We start from the raw sequence: 24,907 nt of genomic DNA on the forward strand, positions 1-24,907 counted from the left end.
TGAACTGTCCCCACCTCAGTAACGGTGTGTTACTCGTGGTCACAAAGCGCTCCGCAGTGTCCCCCGCGGAGGGGCCGCATCCCCTGCGGGCACCGGCAGCGCCCCGGCAGCACCAACGCGCGGGGTGCAGCCGCTTCCGGGCCGCAGCGCAGCCGCCGCTCCGCCCCGCTCCGCCCCGGGTGCCGCCGCCGGAAGAGCGGCCGGAAGGGGCGGGTACAGCGCGGCTGACAAGATGGTGGTCACCAGGCGGGCGGCGGCGCGGGGGAGGTGGCAGCGGCCGCGGGCTGGGGGAGGCGGCGGCAGCCCCAGCCCCTCGGCGCCCGCCGCGGAGGAGGTGAGCAGAGGCGGCGGCGCGGGCAGCCGGGCAGCGCCCGCCGTGCGGGGCGGCGCGGCGGCCATGTTCTGCGCGCACGCGGCCGGGCCGCGGAGCCCCGCTGTCCGCAGGGGGCGGTGCGGTGCCGTGCGGTGCGGTGCGGTGCGGTGCGTGCCCGCGGCTGCGCTGCGCGGGCTGGCGGCGGGGGCAGCAGTGCCGGTGCGCCCGCCCGCCGCCACAGGGCCTGCACAGCGCTGCCCGGCCGGCCCCGCTGGGCCCTGTCGGGGCTCGCAGCCGGTGCAGTCGTTCAGCCGTTTAACGGTGCAAGTGAAAGCTCAGGGCAGGTGTGGGGGTGTGGGGGTGCTTTACCTTTTCTTTTTTTTTTTTCTTATTTTTCCACTGCAATTATTACCATTTTTTGTGGTGTTTGCTCTAGGCATGCAAACGCTGTCGCATAAGTACTGACCGTTTAGGTTTGTGTTGATCCCACATCGCTCTGGTTTTGGGAAGATCCTGCTCTGGCTGGGTGTTACTTCTTTCCAAAGTTCTGAATTGTCTTCCAGGTAACGTACAAGCACGGTTGAAGAAGCAGATTATTGCTGGCCAGTCTGTTCCTAGATCTGCTGCACTTGGCTAGGGAAGCCATTTTAGGGCACGTTCTGCCAGTTCTGAGTCTTCTGTGTTTTATAGCTGAGCAAATTTTCAGTTGTTTCTGAACATCCCTTCTGGATTTGCTTCCCATGGCAGCTTGCCAGAACATTTAGAATTAGAAGATACTTGTTTATATTTCTTAATGTGTTTGTTTAATGTTTTTAATAGATGTGTGTGTTTGACCAAAAGACAGTAGACAGCAGATAAGCAATTGGTGATTTATTAACACTTCTTCCACGTAGGGTTATTCAGAGGTATGTACTGTTGTCAGCTTGAGTAGATTTGTTTGAAAAGACTGTTAGTGATTTGCATAGCATCCTTTTTATGGGGTTGTTTCACCTGTCAATAGCACTTTTTTCACTCCTTTTCTAGATGGCATCTGCTGAAGTTAGTACTCCTGTGCCTACAAGGGTGACTAGAAGAAGAACTAAATCAGTTTGTAAGCCAGAGGTAATTCAGGAATCCCAGTTTGAAGAAGTGGAACATGCAGAAGCAAAGTCAGATGTCAGTGATAGCTTAGAGGTGCAAATTACTACAAAAGAGAATGCAGCTATTCATTCAGCACAATCAGTTGCTGAACCAGAAGCTGATGGGCATGTGTCAGAAGCAGAATCAAATTGCTCTGACGTGTCTGGACTTCAGACACCTTTGTTTGTAAGAGTAACAAGAAGACGACAAATTTTAGTTCCTTGTCAGCCAGATTCTCCTGACAGAAAAAGACATGACAAGACAACTTCTCTAAATAAGTTAAGCAAGATTCTGGATGAAGATGATATCTCTGAAGCTGAGTCTTGTTCCTCTGCTGTTTCTGGTGTCCAGATGCCTAATGTTACCAGGTCTACAAGAAGCAGGCAAAGCAAAAAGAAATTACAACTGGATACAGTTGGTGAGTCCCGTAGTGAAGATATTTCTGATGCAGACTCATGCTGCTTAAGTTCTCAGAAGGAACTGTCAGTCACTACTAAACGAATTACTAGGAGCATGCAAATGAAATCACAAGCGGAAAATACTAACCAGACTGAGAAAGGAAACATAATTGTTTCAGAAGACGAGAATTTAATTGAGGACACAGTTAGATCTGAGCCAGTAATAATTTCTGATTCTAGACCTGCTGCAGAGCTTGTCTCTGACACAGAAGATGCTTCCTCTGTAACTGAGGATAATAAAGAACTCAGTTCACCTAAAAGCAAATGTTCTTCCAAATCTGCCAATACAACCCAGAGTAAAGAGGTTTTGAATGGTGTGACACCCAGCAATCTTACAAAAATGAAACGAAGTGACACTGAATCGCCTAGGAAAAAAGCCACAAAAAATCCACAGACTGCTGGGGTAGATTATTCAGAGGAAACATGTGGTCAAATACAAGAACAACACTGTAAAGTACTTGTGGTGAAGGGGAAATCAGAGCATATGGATCTTTCTTCGACTGACTGCATGAGTCCCAAAGAATTTTTAGACTTCCAAGTGCAAGAAACACCAAATGAAAGTAAAAAAATTCCAGAATGCGAAAGAGCAGATGCTGAGGCAGGTGCACAACAACCTTTCACTCCTGCTGATAAATTAAAAAAGGGTGAGCCATCTAGTGCAGTGAGCAGCCCACTAAAGGATGTAGCTGCTGCCCAAAGAACTGATAGTGTTGGTAGACGCAGGACGCTTGAAATCAGTGGAGACAAGGATGAAGACAGAACAGGAGAATATGCCGAATCTGTATCACACAGAAGGGGAAGATCGAGCAGAGGAAGTGATTCTTTTGCATTGTTTCTGAGCAAAGATGAAAGTGATGAATCTGAAAACAGTGATGTGGCAGACTCAGATACACTTGAAGAGAATCTGTGTTATAAAGAGGCAAATGAGAGGACCCCTTCCCTTAACAAATCTTTAAAAAACAGTTCACTGCATGCTGAAGGGCTTTTTGTAATCGATACTAAGCCTGGCATGAGTTCCAGCCAAAAGTATTACTTAGATCATGTAGAGCAAGATATTGATGCTGAAAATAAGCATGAAGGAAAGGAAGAAGTTGAAGAAGCCTCAGATCTGGAAGAGGCTGAAGAGGAATTGATAGATGAAGATGAGAAGGATGAAGACGATGATTTGTTGAAAAATAAGAGTGATGTGTAAGTATCTTTCTGGGAATAACTAAAGAATCTGCATTTCATTTAAGCATATGCATAGGATATGTACATTACTTGCTAAATGATGTGGAATAAAAGAGTAGGCTCATCACATAAGTCATATTGATGTGCTAAGTGGGGTCACACGGGTTAGAAAATAGAAATATAGTCCATAAATTCAGGGTTTAGGGATTTTTTGTATATAGCAGAACAGAACTCTGAAATATGTAGGTATCTGGATGCCTTGTATGTGTTCAACTTGAAAAACAAAATGTGAAACTGGGTTAAACTGGTCAGGCTGACTTAAGTGCTTATTGAAGTCCCTGTTTTCTTAATTGTCGATTTCATTTTATTTTTTAGTTTGGATATAAATAACAAAAAGTCCAGTATATTCCTTATACGTTGCTTAATTAGATCATGCTTTTTAATCCTAAACTCACATGTACTTTTATGTTTTCAGTTCTTGCTGTGCTGTGGGATGGTGATACACTGCACGTGAAATCAGCCCAGCACAGAATCAGAGAATAATTTAGGTTGGATGGGCCCTCTTGAGCTCTTCTGGTCCAGCTCCTGCTAAAATCCCTTTATATGCTTCATGTGTTTCAAGCGTAATACTCTGTTTAAGTTGAATAAATAAGTTTTCATCTTATAAAAACCTTCAGGCAGGCCAGAAGTTTTACAAAAACTTTGCCAAGCATTCTGTGTAAAGACATTATAAACGATTAGTCATAGTTTGACAGGAAGTTGTAAAGAGCTTGCATTAACAAGCATTCAAACTACAATAAATACCTGTTGTACCTCTTTAGATATTACCATATTTCTCCATAATACTTAATAGCTGTCATCTTTATAGAAGAGAGTAATATCTAAGATAAGAATACAGCATTAGAATTAATATGAAAGATTTGTGGAAGTGATTTCCTGGGTATTGTTCTTTATTAAAATCTTATTTCACATAATAGCATGATTTTTTCCATGTCATCTTGTGTCGCCTCTAAATGACATATTTCCTCTAGATACTGAGACTTAAAATCATTGCAGAACCGAACCTAAATTGCAAGGATGAAAAGAATGTTTTTTCTGACTGTCTTTCTCAGAGGACAGCATAAGATTGAGCTGCATACTTGTTAAAATATTCTCATCATTAACTATTTCCATTTTAGTTTACAGCTTTCCAGCAGCATAGACCCTGGTTTGAGTATCAAGAAGCTTGGAGGTTTATATGTTAGTTTTGATGGAAAAAAGCAGAAGCCCAGATCAAGTGTAATTGAACAATTGAAGGAGAAGAAGAAGGACCAGGTAATGTGTTCAAAGTCGTGCAGTTACCTGTTACTACAGTAACACAAAAAATATTAATTTAATAAGGTGGGTTTACTTGTTTTTAGAGAAGTATCTTGTTCTGTGGTTTGCTGAGAACTTCTGTTCTTTTTGGCCAAATTGCGTATTTACATTTGGTTTTAATGATGAGAATGTAAATGTATGTGACGCTTCAGAAACTGAAAAGCAGTGCAAGTACCAGCACTGTCCTGTAAGATGAAATGAAGCTGATTGTGTCTGCAGTTTTGCCTAATGGTACATGATCTGAAGGTCTGCTAACAAGATCTTTAGACTATAGCAAGACTGAAATATGTGTCTATGCTATCCCTAATATGGAATTTTATTTCAAAAGCACCCCTTGAGATAAAAGGAATGTGTCATTTTTATTGAGACTGTTAGGTTCATCCTTGAAAGCCAGCTTTATTCAGGCGCATTTGCTATCTCACTTCTTTCAGAGCTAGTCAGCTGCTTTCTGTTGTTGGCCAGTGTTATCTTTTGAAGATCCCTACTACTTTAGTTGTGGATCAAATAAGTATTGTATTATAATGCGTCCTCCTAGGGTCTGCATGATTCTTTTGGTAGGTTCTCTGAATAGGGTAAAGCAGTAAAATTTGTATCAGTGAGGTGACTGTCTAATGTCAAAAAAAAATCTTACAGCTCTTGCAGAAGAGTATAATAACTCCAGATTTTGAAAAAAAAGAATGTGTTCCACCCTTCAGGGAATCGCTTCACCAGCTCAAGAAACAGCGCAGGGTAAGTGAAGAGCTGATAATGCCTCAAATGACGAAACAATCTGTGGTAGAAAGCCCCTTCCTGAGACCGTGTGCATGCACAGGCCCACTGGAAGTGGTGTGATGAACTGCAATTTTGTGTCCTCCTTGAGCCCTCCTGTGAAAAGCCATCCTTTCTGTCTTTAGTCACCAGCACAATGAAGTGAAAGGTACTGTGCTCAGATGCTACAAATCTGTTGTTAATACAGCATTGATGACCTCTTTATTATCAGGGTCATAAAATACAGTTCTTTAAGGTACAGAGTTATGTTCTAAAAGCTTTCTCCGTCTTTTGGAGTAGAGAGTTCTCTGCTCTATCCTGTCCTACTTGCTGAATGCAGATTTATTGTTCTTGGTATTGCATCCTAGGCAGAGAGAGAAAAAACAACAGGTGACGGTTGGTTTGGTATGAAAGCCCCAGAAATCACCAGTGAATTGAAGAATGATCTTAAAGTTTTGAAGATGAGAGCTTCGTTGGACCCTAAGCATTTTTATAAGAAAAATGATAGAGATGGTCTACCCAAGTACTTCCAGGTAAGGAAGCAGCAGCAGCTGGCATTGTACTGCTGAAGTTTTGAACTATTCTCATTCCCTGCCTATTTTGTAGGTAGCCTCTCTGTTGATTTACTTTCATAGCTAAATTATTAAAGTATTTTGATCACTTGGCTGCGGTTTACAACTGCTTAACTCTCTATTACATATGCATATATGCTGCTTTTTTAAAATTTCAGCTGGTCTCATAGAACTGAACAAACATCTGACTTAATCCTTTTCCGGAACCCTCAGTGGACTAGATTTTCACTGCTTTTTAAAAGTATGGGCCTTTTTTAACAAGCGCGTAGAAAATAATTAACATTTATTTTCGTAGGAGCTAATACAGTTTGAAGGGAGACAGCTAGCTTTGTGATGAGTCACATTTTCTGCTGCTGTAGCTCTCAGCTCTGAAGTGGTTTACATAAAGAAAATAATTACTACAGAAACTGTAGAAATAAGCTTCCATCTGCTTGTGTCCATTTGAATAGTTAGCATGCTTGAGGAAATTGTTTTAATTTCTCAAAATATTACTCTATGTTTTGAACTTTCTGGGCACAGAAAAAAATTGAGACAGAAGTGTTCCACATAATAAGATGTGTACGGGTCTCTTCTCACCGCATGGAACATGTAGTTCATGTATCTGTACTGCTAAACTGAATCATCAGAACTGCCTGACAGGCCAGATGGAAAAAATGTGATGCATTCCAGGATGAAGCCCTTGTATTAGAGCTGGATTAACTGCTGTGTAACCATCTAGCAAAACCACCGCATGATAGAGAGGTTGCAGTTAAGATGGTCATAAGGGCTTCCTTTCCCTCCTTGGGAGAATGTTTGGAAGTTAAGAACTGGATTTCTTTTATGAATACAAGCATTGATACAGCAGTCCAGTGTTGACAACTGTACAGTCTTAAAGCTCAGGCTCTCCTCTCTGCACTAAACGACGAGACAAAAAGTGACTCTGCATACAGAGTCTTTTGATATTCTTTTGATATTTTACACCTTCTTAAGATACCATTCTGAGTTACTCTGTAGGTGTCTTTACACTTGCCACCGAGGATTAAAAAAAAAAGGCAAAATAAGGAACATCTTACTGTAGAGTAAAAATGTTTTCATTTCTGCTTTCTAGGTTGGAACTGTGGTTGATTCTCCCATAGACTTTTACCATAGTCGAATACCTAAGAAACAAAGGAAGAGGACAATTGTAGAAGAGCTGCTTGCGGATTCTGAGTTTAGAAGGTATTTTAAAACAGTTTTGTATTTTTAATATCCTATGTAAGAGAGGAGTATTTTTAACTGTATATAATAACTTTTTTGTTGGTTTTACTCAGCTTATGTGGGGGTTTTTTAATACTTCAAAGAAAACTTAGTCTGTTTTAGCATTTCAGCAGCATTGAGAAGATATAAGGGATGGGATAATTAGACACTGACAGCATATTTTTTATCTTCATACGTGGGTTTTATCCAACTGAGGTCATTGCTGTTGGCGGTCACTCTTAGAATAATGTCAGTGTTGAAGAGAGAACAATCAGCCCTATTCTGGTTTGCTTCTAAAATAAGTGTCTGCATAGGCTTACACTAAAACCCAAGGGCTCTGAATGATTTATGCCTCCACTTTTTTGTTGTTTAAAGGCTGATCTCTTTTTATTGGCATAATTGATAGAAAAGTACTGACTAATTCTCTGAAATTTGATGTGATTTCATTTTATAAGCATGTCAGTCTGCCACCTGTCATAGGAATCAAAATTGTGCCAGAAGTCTTACTTGAGGAATTAGGTTGGATTAATTAATGTTTGCTTAACCTACAATTTCTGAAGTTAGATCCCTTAGTTGACCCATTTTGATATTGGTTATTACATGATGTTAATCTGCACTTCTTTTTGTCACATAATGACATGTTTTCTTGGAAGTAGTACATAATTTGGAATGAAAATATTCATGTCAGGCTTGTAAGTTACATATTTATGTTGGGAATGCAAGTTTGTATTGTTATTTCTTAACTAGTTTTCTGGCTTGACCTGATTTAGAAGATTTTTTTAGAAGCAAATTTTAACAATTAATGTCTCTGAAATTTCATCAGTTAATTTATTTTGTGGTTAATTAAGGGCTTTAACAAGATACTTCAGCATCAGTGCAGATATGTCAGGTTTCAGTCTGGGAATTAAAAGCCTCAGTACTGCTCAGTGTGCAGTGATCCACTGTGCTAATTGGTGTAGGTACCTGAGGAGCTAGCAACTCATGTTCAGGAAGTATATCCTGTTCGTTGTTTAGTGCTACTCTCATCTTAAATCTCATCTTAGTTTTCAGTCTTGAGGAGAGTAAGGGTGATTATCTAGAGGTTGCTGAGAAGGTGGTAAACAGTTTGTTCATGGTATTGTCGAAATGGCTGAGTCTGCCCACCATGAGCAGTAGCAGTGCTTTAGCAAACTGTCCACGATGTGACTGCATCTGCAGTAAAGAACCCCCGCTTATGTCAAAATTAATGATTCTTCAATCAAATTTCCTTCCCAAACAAATTTACCTTCATTTATCATTAATCTAAGCGTTGATTTCCCTTTACCTACTTATAATTGTACAAATTTAAACAAATCCGACTCAGAAAATATGAAAAGACTCCATTTGGCAAATTATATATGTAGACTACTTTCCATGTTATCTTTTCCTGAACTTTGGTTTACCATGCTTAAAAGTAAATTATCTATTTTGTTCAGATATAATAAAAAGAAGTATCAGGAGATCATGAGTGAAAAAGCAGCTTTTGCAGCAGGGAAGAGGAATCGGAAGAAGAAGAAATTTCGCAATTAAGACTTGGAAGAAAAATAACCAGCTGGAACAACTTGTTTGTTATAAAACGTTTTACAGAATGCTTTGGTTGTGGTGTTTTTTTCTTTTTTAAGATTGCAGCCCATGTGCAAATTGAAGTTTAGGGAATTTCTTGCCGCGAGAATTCGGTAGGGAGCTTTATCAAATGATCAGGTATCTCAATTTAAAATAATTTCAATTTTAAAAATAATTTTTGTTTCAAGTAGTGTTTAAAAGATAATTATATAAAAGCATATTGTTAAGCGTGAGCATGAAATTACAGCTTCATGGATTGTGGTCTTTTCAGGCCTCAGTCTTTAGTGAATTAGTGAATTCAGTTTAAAGTTATGTGTCTAAATCACCTTGGCACTCTTTATATGCCAGAACAAATTTTTCCATGTCTTGTCAAGAGGTGCTGCTGGCCAATTCTGTAATGTAAGGTATTGAGAAATAGTTGGGTCGTGAAGGGTTTATTTCAGCACAGACCATAATAGGATTGAGAATGTCATGAAATTCAGCATATACACATATATATATTTAAATATATTAAAAAATAATATATAATTTCTAGATAAATATAAAAAAGTAATGAAGTTATAAATTACATATTGCTTAGTGAATAAAAATGTAAATATGTATTATGTATCAAATTTTTACATTCAGCCATATGTTGGTTTGATTAATTTTTACCATTTGATAATTGTCTAATGATCTTTTTGAAGATAATTTGACAGTGGGGTCCATTGTCTAGGGTGCAGAGTGCAGATGGTGGTGTGGCAGCTGATCTGGAATAGTTCTTCAGTAAATGAACAGCGTGAGTTTGGAAGGGCCTCTGCCACCCTTACAGAACCAGGGGTGGCGTCAGTTCAGTTCTCCTTCGGTCGTGGTTCACAAGCTTTTGTGATCGTGAGAACTTTTGTGGTGTTTGTTTGGTTTTTAGTGACCTGGTTAGTATATTGCTGTTACAGGTAGTGTAACTCAGTTACTGCCATTAAGTAGCAGAAAAAAACAGATAATAGAAGAAATAAAACTCACTACATTCTCTTAGATTGGGTGAAAAAGATTTAGAAGTTATTATCAGAGAACCAGTGGTGTTGCTTGCTTATCCTAAGAACACTGAATTTTAAAGGTTGCAGATTTTGAACACGTGCTATGCCCTTGACCAATGTTTAACCATGACATTTTCTACTACTGAGAATGAGAAGTAGTTGTTTTTTTAAGGATTAGCTATTTGTGTTGGAAATAGCTAAAATGAAATGAGCATCATGGTATATATTGATCACCAACCAAAGTTTGAAAGAAACACTCCCCTGATCGTTTGTTGTTATTAGGCTCAACTTCAGAAGAATATATAATGTTTTGCTATCAGACACGGACGGGAATCTATTATAGATTCCTTAAAAAGTCTAGACTGCCTAGAAGTGAGTGGTGTGCGAAGTAAAGTGAATTCATTGGGAAGTATCGAACACAAACAAGTAGAACAACCTGTCCCCAAGTTTCAGCTAACTTGCAGATGCTATTCTAATACACTTATAGGTATGCTAGTATCTTGATTATCTGTAAATGCTACCAAAAAATGCAACAAAAAACCACTGGTGTCTGGTTCTCTGGATGAGACATGGAAGCACAAGAAAACCCCACCTGAACACTGAGGGAAGAAAACAAGGCACCACAGTAGCTGTCATTCTGTTGCATCCTAAGACATTAAGGTGCAACTTTGGAAAAGCAACATGCAACTCTTGACAGACCTTGAAAGAGAAGTACAAGCTTTGGTGCCACACAGCAAGGAACAACACCATGTATGTTGCTCAGTTTGCTCAATAGCTTGTTGCACAAGTTATTTAGTGTACAACATACCTAGTGAGGAATTTGGTTTACGTTCTATATCCTTTCCCTTCCGTTGATTATCAAATGTCTTCTGTTTTGCCACACACAGTGCCCATGACGTTCTCTGAACAAGAGGGGCGAGGTGATGCACTGGCCATGTTCCCTGGGCTGCAGGGTGGTACTCGGGGGTTGTGTTTGCCAGCTTGCCAGGCGGCTCTTGCCTGAGCTTGTGCTTCAGCCCACTAGTCAGTGTACCTTTCTTAACCACCAGTTTTCACAAATGCATACGCACGTTGTGTTTTGGACTCTCCTTCTTAATTAAATTTGATTGAAAGTGGCGTAAGGTTAAAGTTGCTGGGGAGAGAGTAAAACCAAAATGCAACATGTGGTTGCATAAGCTTACCAGAGTATCAGATTTCTCTGAAAATACTCAAAAACATAGAAGAACTCTCTGCGAAATACCAGCATCATTTGAGAAACTTTGCCTATAAATTGCAAGTAATATTTTTAATGGCTGTCAGAAATATTTGTTACTTTGTAATTCTCTCTTCATTGACATAAAACATTATTAACAAATTTTCCCAAGGTTAAAGGTCAGTAGATACCATGTTGGTGCTTTTTATGTGTGCACGTGTAGCTGTTCCGGATGTCACTTAGAATGTTTTGGGTGGACATTTCTTTATGCTCCTCTTTCTTTATGCTTACCTTGGTTTTGCCAGTATTCTTTTTTTTTCTTGCCCTTAGGGCAGAGACTACGCAATGGTCATACAGCCCAGTAAGTTCACAGTCCATCTCTTAGGTGTCCCAATCAAAACACTGTTGATAAAGGATTAGGTTAACAGTGGCTGTGGTGCCACCCACAGGCATGGTTAGCGCAGGAAGAGCAGTACTTCTCACTTTCTCTGTCATGCTCTTATTGTTTGCACTTCTTCCTTTTTCCTTCTTTCGGGGTCTTTAATCTCTCTGCAATCAACTTAGTCTTCTTAAAACTGAAGGTGTCTTCTTATCATTGCTGTTGTCCATGTGATGTAACTATTTTTGATCTCTTAATTTTTAGAAAGTTCTGTCTGTATTGCAGGAGCCTACCTAGGTAAGTCTTGCTGAGACTTGGAATGCTGCCATAACGCGGTGGACTTGGCAGTGCGAGATTAACAGTTGAACTCAGTCATCTTAACGATCTTTTCCAACCAAAACAATTCTATGATTCTGTGACCATAGGAGCTTGTCCTGCCCATCCTCCTGCCAAACGCAGGGTTAGACCAGCTTCTGCGGGGCTTTATACAATCAGGTCTCGAAAACCTACAGGGTTGGAGACTGCAGAGTTCCCAGAACTCCAGTGCTTGACTCTCCTCACAGGAAAAAAAACGTTCTTCATATCCAGTCAGATATAAGGATTATTACTGATTATTTGTCTACCTCTTTGCCTTAACATTGCTTTCTTTTTTAATTACTCCATAAATTTATAACAAGTGGCGTTTGTCCAATTTATATTGCTTGCTATAGTTCTTGAATTTTTTCTCCTGATTCTGATGCATTCTGAAATACTATGTTTTCTTTGCAGCATTTTCCTCAAAACCCACTTTGTACAAGTATGTTGTGGAATTGTGCTCCTATACTTTCCCACTGGGGTTCTTGTTCCACAGCGCGTGTTGCAGGAGAGCTGGCCCTGTGCCCCTGGGCAGTGCCCCGCTCCTTGAACCTGCCATTACCTCTTTTAGTTAACTTCTGCAGTTTTAGAGTATTGATTATGTAAATATTGCTTACAACATGCAAACATGTATATATACAAGCCTCTTTTTTTTTTCACTTTAAGCAAATTTATTGAAGCGATACTTAAATACGAAAAGTTGAAAGGGAATTAGTATTTGGACTGAAATGGATTGCTGGAAGTGACTGAACACGGAGGAACATTTTGTCTTCTGTCATTTGATTTAGTTGCTTTTTATGGGTTAATGTAGAGAGGTTCTGGTTAGCTGTTTCTAAAATATGAGAGTTTGATGTTTCTGTAAAGGGTTACATATATTTTATGGCTAGATGGCATTCATGAGTGGGTTACTGTGCTGTGGGACAGTGGTAGTTCATGTTCCTGATGGTGTGTAGGATATCAGTTATGTGGATTTTTCCTTTGTTGCTTTTAAATAAATGTTATTACAGTTTTATAAAGAGGCTGTAGTCACACATGCAGGATTAAAGAGAATTTAGCAAAAAACTCCACAAATGTGTTAAAGTAGTGAATCAGATTAATTTATAATTTATTAAATCCTGAGCAAAATCAAGGAGGTTTGTTCAGTGCTGCTACTGTTTTGTGGTTTACCACCCATTTTTAATTTTTATTTGATTGCTGTTATTAAAATGGCCTTTCAGCTTCTATCTGTAGGTATGTGTAAGTTAGGGAGAAAAGATGGTGTTAAGTGTTAAATGCTGCATTTTGTGGACTTGTTTTGGTGCTTGACAGTAACCAGAAATGTCCCTGCAGTGCCTCCAGGAAAGACAGCCTTATTTTGAAGTGAATTACTCTCAGGCCTGCCGTAGAAGGCTCCCAGCGTGAGCTGGCTGCTCGGTACTAACTGACGAGTGCCAGAGCTGTTGCTGTTTGCCCGGCGGCTCCGGCGTGCCCGCGCAGCAGCGCGAGCTGCGGGCCGCGCGCCCCCGGCACGTGCAGCGCCCCCTCGCGGACGGCGGTTACTGCCTCAGGGCGGACGGCGGGACAGGGAGGAGGAGGAGGGGCAGAGCCTGCCTCCCTCGGGCTTGGAGCCGAACGGCCCGTCGCCGCGGCGTCCACCCTCGGCCCTTAATGGCGCTGGGACCCAGAGGCTGTTCGAGCCGAGGCGGCCGCTTTTGCTGCCACGCTCGGTCGAGGCTCGTGCCGTTGTCTCCGCCTGTTCCCGGCCTTCGCCATTCTCCGTCAGGCACGCAGGAGGCGGGCCCGGAGAGCCTCGCTGACGAGAGCCCGTCGCCGGGAAGCGCCAGGTCCATGTACCCCATTGTTCCGGCGGAGAGGTAAGGGGCGGGAGAGCGGGGTAAAGCTACTTCACCCAAAAACGGAGGGAAAACACGAAACCCCTGTTATAAAAGAGAACATGCGACTCCGCCGGGACTCGAACCCGGAACCTTTGAATCCCTTCACCCTCTAGAAGTCCAATGCGCTATCCATTGCGCCACGGAGCCACCTGTTGGATTTTTTGCACACCGCCTATAGAGTCTGCGCGCGACGCTCCCCGGCCCGCGCGGGCGCGGGTGTGCTCGGTGTGTGCGCCAGACAGCGGCATCTTTTCTTCTGCTGTTTTCTTTTTTCCTTCGGTACGAACAGGCCGAGTCTTACAAGCCGCTGCATAAACGAGTCTCGAGGCAGCCTGTTCGTGCCGCTTGAGCGCTGCCCACGGTCGGCTCCTGGGTGGGGTCCAGAGCTCGCCATAGGGCTACGTCGTTATTTCCTGTGAGAGAATGACTTTCCGAGTTCATCAGTAAGCAATATATAGTATTTGTAGTCATCCCACTTGGCTGCTTTCAGTATTCATCCTTATGTTTGGAGGAATATAATTATATTCCACAATTGTCTTACACTGGGGAACTGTTCCTCTATCAGGAAGTCTTTATAGCATCAGATCTTTTTGCACAGATGGTGATATATTGATGAATTAGATCAAATTATTTCACTTTAACAAATATGAACGTTTCTCATATTGCAGTTATTTATAATATGCTTTTATCAGCACTCAATTTCTGGAGTAAATGTGAACATTAAAACAAACAAAAGCTTTCAGTCCTAGCATCAGGGATATGGAAACTACACTGGGTCAGTTCCAAAGTTCTTTGGAACCAAGTTATTTTAACATTGGTGATTTCCAGCATTTCAAGTTCTTAGGGACAGTCTAAACATGGGGATTTTTGTTTTGTTTTAAACAATAGCATCTGTATTAAAGGAACTTAGAAAACAGTGGTTCTATTTACTGAGCATCCTGTGCACTGCAGCATTTTACTGGCTTTCGTGTGTCATGTGAGACACAAAAAAAATACTCTGTAGGTATTCGAAAGACACGACATAGGTGACAAGTAAAAAGGTATCCATGCAATCTCTGCTAGACACTGCAGCAACTTACTGTGAGTTGACGGGTAGAGAAATAGGATATGGGAGTCACACTTGGAAACAGGTGACTGAGAATATTTTGGAAAGCTTAAAAAAAAACCCTTGTAAATTGAAAGAACAAAAAAGAAAATAAATTAGGGAAATAAAATTTTATTATGTGACAGCATTTTCAATGTGGGTGAAAACATTACAGTATACTTCGATCATTGTTCCAAATAATGTGAATGCGTACGATTTAATCCATTAAAGGGAGCAATGACTGAACTGTATCTGTTCTAAAATCACCGTAAAACCCCAGTGGATTTAGTAAAACAAGATTTTGCCTTAAAAGCTGTAATTATGGTCTGAAACAAGTCTCTGATGCTATTTTTTTAAATCAAAACTAGGCATATTAGAAACCCCAAAAGACAAGAGTATAAGGTTACTCTTTCTTTAATTCAACCCAACTAAAGTCTGTGGCTTTCTGCTGCTGGGGTGACCCCCTGGCTCAGCTCTCCTGTGGCTGCCCCTGCTGCGTGTGGACAGGGGGCATGGGGCTGCAAGGCACCTGCTTGCACTGGAGGGCTCAGGAGACAGAGCTGGGGCCAGAACAGGCAGAATCATTTAGGTTGGGAAAGACCTTTAAGATCAAGTCCAACCATTAACCAAGCACTGCCTAGTCTACCACTAAACCATGTCCCTAAGGGCTGGAAGATCTGCTCTGTAGTAGGTTACACAGGTTATACAGGCTACACAGTGAAACAGTTTTGTGAGTATCTTGTGTTTCACTTCATAATGATTTAAATGCATCTGTATCGTAAGAGTGGAGAAAAACACAAAAATAGGTGTACCATAAGGAGCCAGAAAACTAATCAAATCGAGGTAAAATAAGCCAATTAGGATACACAACCATTACATCAAGGGCCGAGATAGTGTAATGAACAACCAAGGTGGATCAGGTGATGAAGGCACACTGGTAGCACACCCTGTGATTCCCATGAAGTCAGCTAGTGTGCCTGTGGCCAGCAGAGAGCCAAAGCTCATGAGCTGGCTGATTATTAAATAGCTCCTGCAATGCTGCCCAGAAACTGGGGGATTAGTGGAATGGTTCAGTAGTTACAGTAAGTACCATATTGGAGGTACATCCCCCAAGCTAAAAACACTTGCAGAGCCAGAGCAGTTGTAAACACAGACCAAGAATCACTAAGTTGTATGAGATTCAGAATAGGCCTGATTGAATTTACAAGCCCTGTGCTGCATAAAAGAAACAGAACTTTGCTTTTAAGAATTTAGTTAATCCTCAGAATAATACGCTTAAATTTATGTTTTTGCAACTAGAACAAACCACTTGTAAGTAACTAATAATCACCATAAGCATCTTGTAGTTTGTTGAGTACCTGGGCACATTTATTGTGGGGTGAAGTGAGTGTCAGTACCTCACCAATGTGATTTGGTGACATGGCACCTTTGGACAGCACAGCACTAAATGACTACAGATAGTGAAGAATCAGAGTTTGCTGTGAGAAGACTAGCTCTGAAGGTGTACGAGTGAAGAATCCTGACACTCATGTTTGTTATTTCCTCTCATATTTTCATTTTGGTTAGTTGGTTTACACTGGCAGGTAAAGGCTGGCTGTTGGCTCCATTTATATAGGAGGTCTGACTGGGGAAGCATTGAGGAATTTTCCAGAGATATTTCAAATTATTCCCATCAGTTTCCTTTTTTTATTCTGTAGATGTAGTCGTGACACAAAGTCAGGAGTACATCCTTCTGGACAGCAGATGGAGCTGCTGCGTGAGAAACAGGACAACTCTCAGTTCCTGGGCTAAGGACATGTGGCATGTTAGGCAAAAACAGCAGATCAGGTTAACCTTTACTGGCAGCAGGACCTAGATCGGTCCTTTGGACTTTGCCTCTTCTGGGGTGGCTGAAGTCCATTTTTGTTGCAAGCTGGCTTTCGTCTTAGCTCCTCCTCAACTTTGTGCTCTATTTCAGGGAGTAGAATTTCCTGGAGTACAGTTGTGCTGGTTTTGGTTACTGGTACTTAGAAAATTTTTGCTAAACTCAGCTAGGTGCCATTTGGCTAATTTTAAATATGAGGAAATCTGAGGTGGGAATACCTCAACACAAGATATCAAGTGCATCAATGGCAGGCCAAAAATAGCACCATCCTATGGGACTCTTCCATTGATTAAAATCAAAATCTAGAAATTAATTATGCTATGTCCAATTAATTTCAGTAAGGTTTGAGCTTCAGTGAATTCATTAGAAAGTTAATTTCCAAATTTACAGCGTTTCCACAGATGTTTTTTGGGAGTACCATCACCTTTCTCCAAGAGCCTTTATGGTAAATATACTTGCTGAGAGCAAGAGGTCATAGAAGGCTACAGAGAAAGAGAGAAAGAAGTTGTCATGTATAGATTACCTAAATGGGACCCTTACACAATCTGCACATTTTGGGTTCTTTTCTTTCTCTCCCTTGAGGGAAAGGGATGCAAAGGATGCAAAGGGCCTGAAGATACTGAAGAGAACTCTTTTAGGGGTGGTTTATTTGAGTAACTTACACTTTCTATTTATTTATTTATTTAGTTTGGATGACGATGTATGTTTCATGTTGTAGGTGCTTCTGCATCTTTGCCTTTTCCTCAGTGGGGGCTGTAATCTCCATGTGACTATGAGGGTATTGGAAAATTACCCCTCTTTCTTTGTCAGGATGCCAGCAGGAAGACTACTGTTGAGAACCTCTTCCAAGTATCTTCTTTATGGCTGTTGTTGGACTGATACATGTTCTGTCCTCTCAAGCATATTTGGGCAGGTGGGAGTAATTCCCAAGGGCAGTGTCTTGAGGAGTTGGGGGAACATGAGCAATCACGCTAAATCACTCCTACAAGGGAGTACAGTGTTAATTCTGCAGGCAATGCTAATTCTCTGTAGCTCTGTTAACAGATCAGCTGCTGCAGAGCTAGCTCTTTGATGAATACAGTCTTTTGGTGGAAAAGTTTGAACCCTGTTCCTCATGTTGCATAAATAATTTTTCATTAGCAATTTTTAAATACCTGGTGTACAGTCCATGTATCTTAGTCATTGTTTTCTGTGATGATGCAATTGGTGGTGAGTGAATGAACTGGCTAGAATGGTATCACTTGCAGTTCATTCTTATTTGCTCAAATTCCTTCTAATATCTTCTTTTAGAATAAATGCAAAATTATATTTATACTTTTATCATTCATATTTACAGTTTTATGTAATGTAATTATGTACCACACAATGGTTGTTATTAATTTATTAATTTATTCTTTATTTCTCTGTTATCATTCGTTTATTTCCATAATTATTGTATTTTCTTCAGAAAGCAAACTGCATAAAACCAGGTGTCTACCAGAGAGATGGGAGTCTGTTTCAAGACAGTTTCAACATTTTCTGTCATTAATAGGATCTGTGTTTTCATCAGAGCGTATCAAATTTTGTTTCAGAAATGCATAAGATTTCTGACAAACATATTTCAAAATATCCAAAATGATGCCTTCCTTTCACTGTATAAAGCTTTTATTTTTTGTCATTCTTAAAAACATATTTTGTGAGTATGTTTCATAATTTTATGCTTCCTTCCCAGTGGGAATTTGCTCTGGAGAATTATTTCTTGTTTAGTTGATCAGTCTGTCCTACTTTGAAATTTTCTGTCCATATTCTGTATCTTAACACAGTGAGAATTAGCTACTAGCATCTTTTCAGGGGTGCTATTTCAGGTTCTGCATTTCACTCATCTTGTATTCCACTGCGTTTCAGAGGCATAATTTTGTGCATTTCTGTTGCCGAAGGACAACCTGTCTGTGTTATTCTGAAAAGACAGTGTTCTTTTGCTTTTTAGTAACATTTCATGTTTGGTAATAAGCCCAAGTTTCTCATTTCTCAAACTGTTTCTTGTGCAGGTTTTTCAGTGTACTTTTGTGTACTTTTCTGAAGTTGTGATGCAACTTGTGATGCAATTTTCTTAACTACAACTACCCTTGATCTTTGGCCTCCCCATGTTGGGATTTCTGTTTGTGGTGCAGCTCTCCATTTCTGTTTTGCTTACTTTTTTGTTGTTGTTGGGTGTTTTGGGTTTTTGTGTGTGAAATCCTAGACACATTATTTCCTTCACCTTATTTTTCTGTATTTGTTCTTCTTGATTCTAAAGTTGTCTCTTTGGTATTATGACACTTCATCTAGTCTCTTTTAGTGTTATTTGTATTTTTGGAAGCAAATAAAGTGATAAGCAACACCTATTTTTGTCTCAAGTTAATCCTCAAATTTAGGGGCAATACAACTCAGTTTATCTTAAGTGCCAAAGCAGTCTTAAAGACTCCATCCTTAAGTTAATAATTATCAAAGACAGAGTTGACGGTGCAAAGTTTTGTTCTTGGCTACATTTTTAAATCTCGGTGTAACTATCTGGGCTTGTTTTTAATTAATATCAAGCCAATAAATATTTACTCAGTCGAGCTGTTTCTTTAAAGCTTTTCAGAGGACACTATAGCTCAGTCCCTCCTATGCAGTTCAGAAGAAAAAGTATGTAACTGAGGTCTAGTGATTTAGTCCTGAACTTCTGGATTCCTACTCCAGCCACACAACTACCATGCCGTGTGACTGTAGGCAGCCCGCTCCATTTTCTTTTCTGTGAAGTATAGAGAGTAGATAATTTCTTAGTCCATGTGTTGTAGTGCAAGTTAGTTATATGCAAGGTAACTTCAAAATTTTGAGATGAAACTTCCTCTGGAAATGCATTATAATTATGTACCTTATTTTGTTTGTCACTTTCCATATATCAAACCTGAATGGCAAAAGATCTCTAAGAGAATCTACCCAGATAGCTTAGCTGCTTTTCCACAAGTTTCCCTTCTCCTTTTTACAGGTTCACTAAAGGCTATTGGATGACAGAGTTCTCGTGTTGCCTGTTTATTCACTTGCTTCCTCAGCTCAGTTACTTGGTTCTTCATGTTGTAAGAATGATTGAAGTTATATTGTCTAGATAAACTTGAGACAATGATAAAGATTATGCTGCCTCTGCCAGAGTTTACTTAGAAAACAAATAGGAGAAAACAAACAGCAAGGATACAGATTTGGTCCGAAGACTTCCAAAATCATCAAGAGGAATGGGACATGTTTCTCTGGCATACGTGCTGCGTTATAGTACTTCCAGCTAATTAATGTTTAAATTTTACTCATCATCAAGTATGCATATTAAAAGCAAGAATTTTAATATATTATTAAAAGATAATGAATCTGAAACAATCGGAAAAAATCCTTACCTTTTCCTGCAGTGTTTAAATGAAGTATTTGCTTTCTCTACTCACCTATGTGCTCTGAGAATGATGTGCACTTATTAAATGAGTGCAGTGGTGCAGTGCAGTCACCTGCTTCAGTGCAGATAACAGGAATGCTTTGTAAGTAAAAACACTGGGTTAACTTCTGCTGTCATTTGAAACAATTTTAATCTGAACTAGCAAAATCAAGAATGTGGAGTTATTTCAAGGCTATATCAATGTCAGTAAGAGTATAACTTGTCCTGGAGTGTCTTGATTTTGGTAGTGGACAGAGTTGGCATGATCCTCAGTTTAACAGAGAAAATGTAGGTGACTTTTGCCAGCCTTTCCTTTGGAAATGTCCCTGGTTAATAAATCCAGGCTTTAAGTGTTGTCATTACCTTTCTTTCAGGGGAGAAGTGCTTTTAATCTGCATTGATTTGGACCTCCTCTGAATATGGATAGGAAGAGAAATGACTGCAGATTCTTGTCTTTTTGATGACAGATACTTTAATACTATGGGATGTATTGCTCTTTTTAGATTTCCCGGAGTGTGGCACTATTACTGTATAGACTACTTTTCTTGACAGCTTAAAGTTACTGTGGGGTCAGAGTGTCCTAACAACCATTTGGATCATCACTGGGCAGTGATAGTGTCTGTAAGGTTGGTTGTGTGTAGTCAGTGCCATTTCTGGAAAGAGCTTGCCAAGCATGTTTTAAAAGGATGAAAAGCTTTTATTCTTTATTAAATTTTGTTTTTCACTCAGTTATGAATATGATTGACTGACTCAGCATAACTTGTGAATACTGACTCTGATCTAATTGCAGAAACAATAGTATTTTTAAATTGTGTTCTTTTGTCAGTCTTTTAATTACCAGTGTTAAACAGGATGGGACTCTAGGCCAGAATTATATAGAAGCACTTCTCTTCCCTCCCCAACAAGTTTTCACTAGATCTGTTTCAAATATACGTGGATTTTACTGTACTGGAAATTTTCAACAAAATTATCCCTCTGTGGATTTTTAGAACCAGCAAATGTGGATTGTATTTTAAGGGTTTATTTGTAAATTTGCTTTAACTACTTGAATATTCACTTAATGGAACTGTATCACAATTTATTAATTTGATATTTGTAGCTAAATTCAGCGTGCAATATGAGGTAAGGGACTGGGTGCTAGGAATTCTCAAATTCCAACCCTGTATTTGTCTTGGCCTTGCAGCATGGCTTGGCAAGCCATTCACATTTTCTTGTAGGTAAAGTGGGAGGGATATCCAACTTGGTGTTCTGTAGAATTTTAGCTCCATAATATTTCTGTGGAATTGACTAACTCTATAGCCTTCTAACTCTATGCTGACATTATTCTTATACTTCTTCTTTCTCATTTTTGACTCACACATGACAAGTGTGAAGGGAGTTTGACTGGGCGCCTGAACCTGCACAGGCACAATTGTGCAGAGATGCTCAGCAGCTCATGGTGTGCACACAGGGGACAGGGAAGATGGCAAAGTGCTTGTACGTACTCCAGCTCCTTTAAACCAAAAGATGTGGCTAATGGGACATCACTACTGTCTTAGGCCTCTTGCATCCCTGCATGCTATCTGCCAAAAGGGAAACAGCTCATTCCATTTTACAGGAGTTATAGAAACTTCAGATTTACTTCTTGTGAAAATGAGGATTCTCTTTTACATAGGTAGAAATCTGAAATTATTTTTATAGTAAGCAGTCAGAGAATACTTCAGGTTTTTTTTTTTCCTTATATAATTTATACTAGAGTGTAGATCAGAGGTGCACAGGGGCAGCCAGAGACCCTGGAGTTTATGCATGGGCTGTCAATTTGGATATGATGAATGGTATGAAGCAGAAGTGAGTCTGTGGTCACTGGAATGATGGGGGTGATACTTCAGTGAAAAGGAATGGTACACTTTTTTGATACTTTGGAAGTAGAGTAAATGGGAACAAAGGAGTTTCATATTCCCAAGTGTGTGATGTGTACCATATGGGTTAACTCTGAAACACAGTTTTCAAATTTTATAAATGGTTATCTACAACACTGTCAAAAATTCTTGTTTAAAATTTACCGTTGTATTGCAGCTAGCTATTTTATCCATGGATTAGGAAAAATTTTCACATATTGGGTGAAATGTGTTCACTATATTATATGCATTTTTTCAAAAACAACATTTTCAATGTATTTTTTTTTAACAATAACTGGGCATTATTTGCTATATGGGTTATTGATAATGATAGGCAGACGGGAGAGCTGTGATTTTGATTCTGTTTGAGTGGGAGTCTGCTGTAAATTCTTCTCTGATGGAAATGTGAGGAAATTTACTTTAACAGAATTAAATTAAAGGCTGCCAGCCAAATGCTTAGATCTAGTTGCTGCCATGACCTGAATATAAAGAACACAAGCAGCTCTTAATGTGAAAAGGGCATGCCTTTCTTTTCTCTTTACTTCCAGAGGAATTTATTATGAAATCTTGTTATGTCAATATATATTTTTATGAGTAAATAACTTATCTTGTCAATTTTGTCACATCTCCAGTTTGTAGATCCAAGGGATATGCAATGATCAAACACTCTTTAACAACAACTGTTATCATACTGAAGAGTGCATATATTAAATGTAAAAATTCCAAAAGAAGACTGAAATCACAACAGATTTCTGCCCCAAACCCTTCAGCTATCCTCTTTAGGTCTATGTGGGAAGTATTAAAAAAAAAAAAAAAAAAAAAAAAAAAAAAAAAAAAAAAAAAAAAAAAGTTGTTGCATGGTAGTGAATACTGACACAATGGATCTTGTTTTGCTGGGGAAATTGGAAACTTCTGTATCCCTCCAATGATGTTATTATAAACAAAGTAGTTGTGCTCACTGTTATTTGGAAGATTCACAGATTATTTTACCTGGTACCTTGACCCATCCATAACACAAAATTCAGGCCGTCAGCCTTTTGAGGTCTAGCATAAGCAAATATGACATTGAGTGTCCATATGGCAGGAATTAATTTTCTCACATAGAATAATTCCTGCTAAGAGCCATACCAAAATAGACAGTGTTACTCAGAGGGACCATTCAGGGAGTGTCTAGGTATCTCGTGCGTCTCCCTGGGCATGGAGGTGAGGTGGACACCTCGTGGGCGGTAGACTCTGGCTAAGGAGCTGGCTGAGGAAAAGGAGCTGTGAGAGGAGGTGAGCAGGCTCAGTACCATCAGGGAAGAAATAAGAGATCAACGAGAAATCAATGCCAAGATGGAGAGGTCTGGAGCCATTTTATTTCTGACAAAATAAGCCTCCTCTCCCTGCAGAGGTACAATTGCAGAACAAGTGTGGTGCCCTGGGAAGAGGTGGGGGTGAACAAGGACCATCGGGGAGGCATCAGAGCCGGCTGAGCCTGAGCCAAACATCAAGAAGAAGTGTAAAAGACAGCTGATTGGTATTGGTGATTCCCATCTGTAGGGAATGGAAGCACCCATCTGCTGCCCTGATGTGATGTTTTGGGATGTTTGCTGAGTACTGGAGCTTGCATCCAGGATACTGCAGAGAGACTGTCAAGGCATGTCTAGTCCTCAGACTTTTGCCCCTTGCTGTGTGTCTGATGAGAACCAAGGACGTATCAGGAGGGTCTGTGAAGCTCTGGGGCTGAGGGTGAAGGTTATAGGGGCCCAGGTGTCTGTTCAGTCATTTTAGTGAGCAGAAGAGGCTTGGACGGGAGATAGTACATCCTGAGGAAGGGTTATAATAATCTGAAGGGAAGTGATGAGATGGGATTGGTGAAGGTGTCCTTGTGATGAGGGAGGATCACTTCCTCTGTGAAAGCAGCACGGTGGGGGGCCTGTCTTAAGTGCCCATATGTAAATGCTTGCAGTGTGGGAAGCAAACAGAAGAAATTGGCAGTTTGTGCACTGCTGGAGAACTAAGATGTCATTGGGATTGTGAACATTAGAAGTAGCATAACAGTTACCTGGAATGTATACTTTAATTGTGACTTTCTGTGTTATTTTTACACTTTAGAAATTCAACTTAATGATATCAAATGGTTTCGTAAAACAAGATAGATCGCAGAATCCTGTTGTAGGTAGACTGACTCATGGTTAAGTGACTTGGTCAAATGCAGCTGCCAGTCACTGGCAGAGCGAGGTCAGCTCCCAGTTACCTGTCCAGAGTTCTACTCTATCCTTTTTATTTTCCATCCAGAAAATAGTGTAATGAAGGTGATTATATGATGTAGCTTGTCTAATATTTTCAAAACTGTAGATCTGCCAAATTTATTGCTGGTTATAATAGATTATGCTCATTATTTGAGGCAGATTTACTATCTTGTAGTGGCCAATTTAAAATCTGGCTCATTTGTATTACAGTTGCGAGACTTACCATATATCGAAGAAAACAGATGTATCTGAGGAACATGAAAACAGTAAAGTTCCCCATACACCAATTAAATTACAGTTTACTAAAGAGTCTTTGTTGGAATGACTACGTAAATAGTCAGCTGCATTGCATACTGGTATATTATAGTATATTACAGTTTGATCAGTGCTTCAAGACCGACAGATGTAAAAAAATATGCTTTGTAAACAGCAAATTTATTTTGGAAGGCATTTAGATATTGTATTATAAGTGAATGCCATGTTGCAATTTTGGGGTTAGTTTAAAAGCAGAACCCTTGAACTGAGATTCTGCACTTCTGTAATCTATCAGTAAAACTTTTTTCTCTGTTTTAACATAGTGGAAGAACATGGAACTAGCGAGTGATTTTACACATAATCCTTGCTTAATTCCTCCACATTCTTCCTTCCAATTTTTGTCTCATAAAAGCAGTCATTGAAGTTAATGCAACTTATCACCCTGCAGAAGTTACAGTATGAAGAAAAAATACCTGCACATCAAAGGCTCTTCTGTGCGGACAGAAAAGCGTCTTTGTGATTTATGTGCAGTTAGCTCTGCCACTCTAAATCAGCAGTTAGTTTTCTCAGTTCTAGCACTGAAGTGAAATAATGTCCTTTTTTTCTTTTAGGAGGCTTTACTTTTATTTCCAAAATGCTGGTGGGCAGTAAGCATTGACTTGGCAAGCCAAAAAATTATTTTCCTGTGTTCAGAATTGTGATATACATTTATATAATTTTATCTTGGTTTGTTCAAATTAGAAATAGGTACCAGTCATTTCTGGAGCAAAATGAAACAAGCAGCTTCCAGAGTCCCTGATATCTGGAAATCATGGGAGTCACTGATAGCAAG

General features: G+C 39.9%; 2 protein-coding genes and 1 non-coding gene across 4 annotated transcripts in view; 2 read left to right on the forward strand and 1 right to left on the reverse strand.

Annotated features, from left to right (window-relative positions):
* The first annotated feature begins 175 nt into the window (after positions 1–175).
* On the forward strand, positions 176–8,557 carry DNTTIP2 (deoxynucleotidyltransferase terminal interacting protein 2). Of its 2 annotated transcripts, none has more exons than XM_065071138.1 (7): positions 176–334; positions 1,337–3,078; positions 4,239–4,374; positions 5,050–5,145; positions 5,532–5,696; positions 6,823–6,932; positions 8,405–8,557. In XM_065071138.1, exons 1-7 carry the CDS (start codon positions 233–235, stop codon positions 8,496–8,498), a joined length of 2,445 nt encoding a protein of 814 aa, XP_064927210.1. In that variant the 5' UTR covers positions 176–232; the 3' UTR covers positions 8,499–8,557. The 2 variants fall into 2 exon arrangements, with proteins under 2 accessions (XP_064927210.1, XP_005498804.2); XM_005498747.4 differs by lacking the exon at positions 176–334 and adding an exon at positions 755–876.
* Positions 8,558–8,769: 212 nt separating this feature from the next.
* The window catches only part of BCAR3 (BCAR3 adaptor protein, NSP family member), a 108,238-nt gene continuing 92,100 nt past the window's right edge, over positions 8,770–24,907 (forward strand). Inside the window, exon 1 of the mRNA XM_005498741.3 lies at positions 8,770–13,322. The gene's annotated coding sequence lies outside the window, so the exon portion shown is untranslated. The remainder of the gene's footprint in view (positions 13,323–24,907) is intronic.
* Positions 13,406–13,490, reverse strand: TRNAR-UCU (transfer RNA arginine (anticodon UCU)). The gene is given in 2 exon segments: positions 13,406–13,441; positions 13,454–13,490. It is a non-coding gene; the product is annotated as a tRNA-Arg (tRNA).

The sequence above is a fragment of the Columba livia genome, chromosome 8, assembly GCF_036013475.1.
Source record: "Columba livia isolate bColLiv1 breed racing homer chromosome 8, bColLiv1.pat.W.v2, whole genome shotgun sequence".
Taxonomy (NCBI): Eukaryota; Metazoa; Chordata; class Aves; order Columbiformes; family Columbidae; genus Columba; species Columba livia.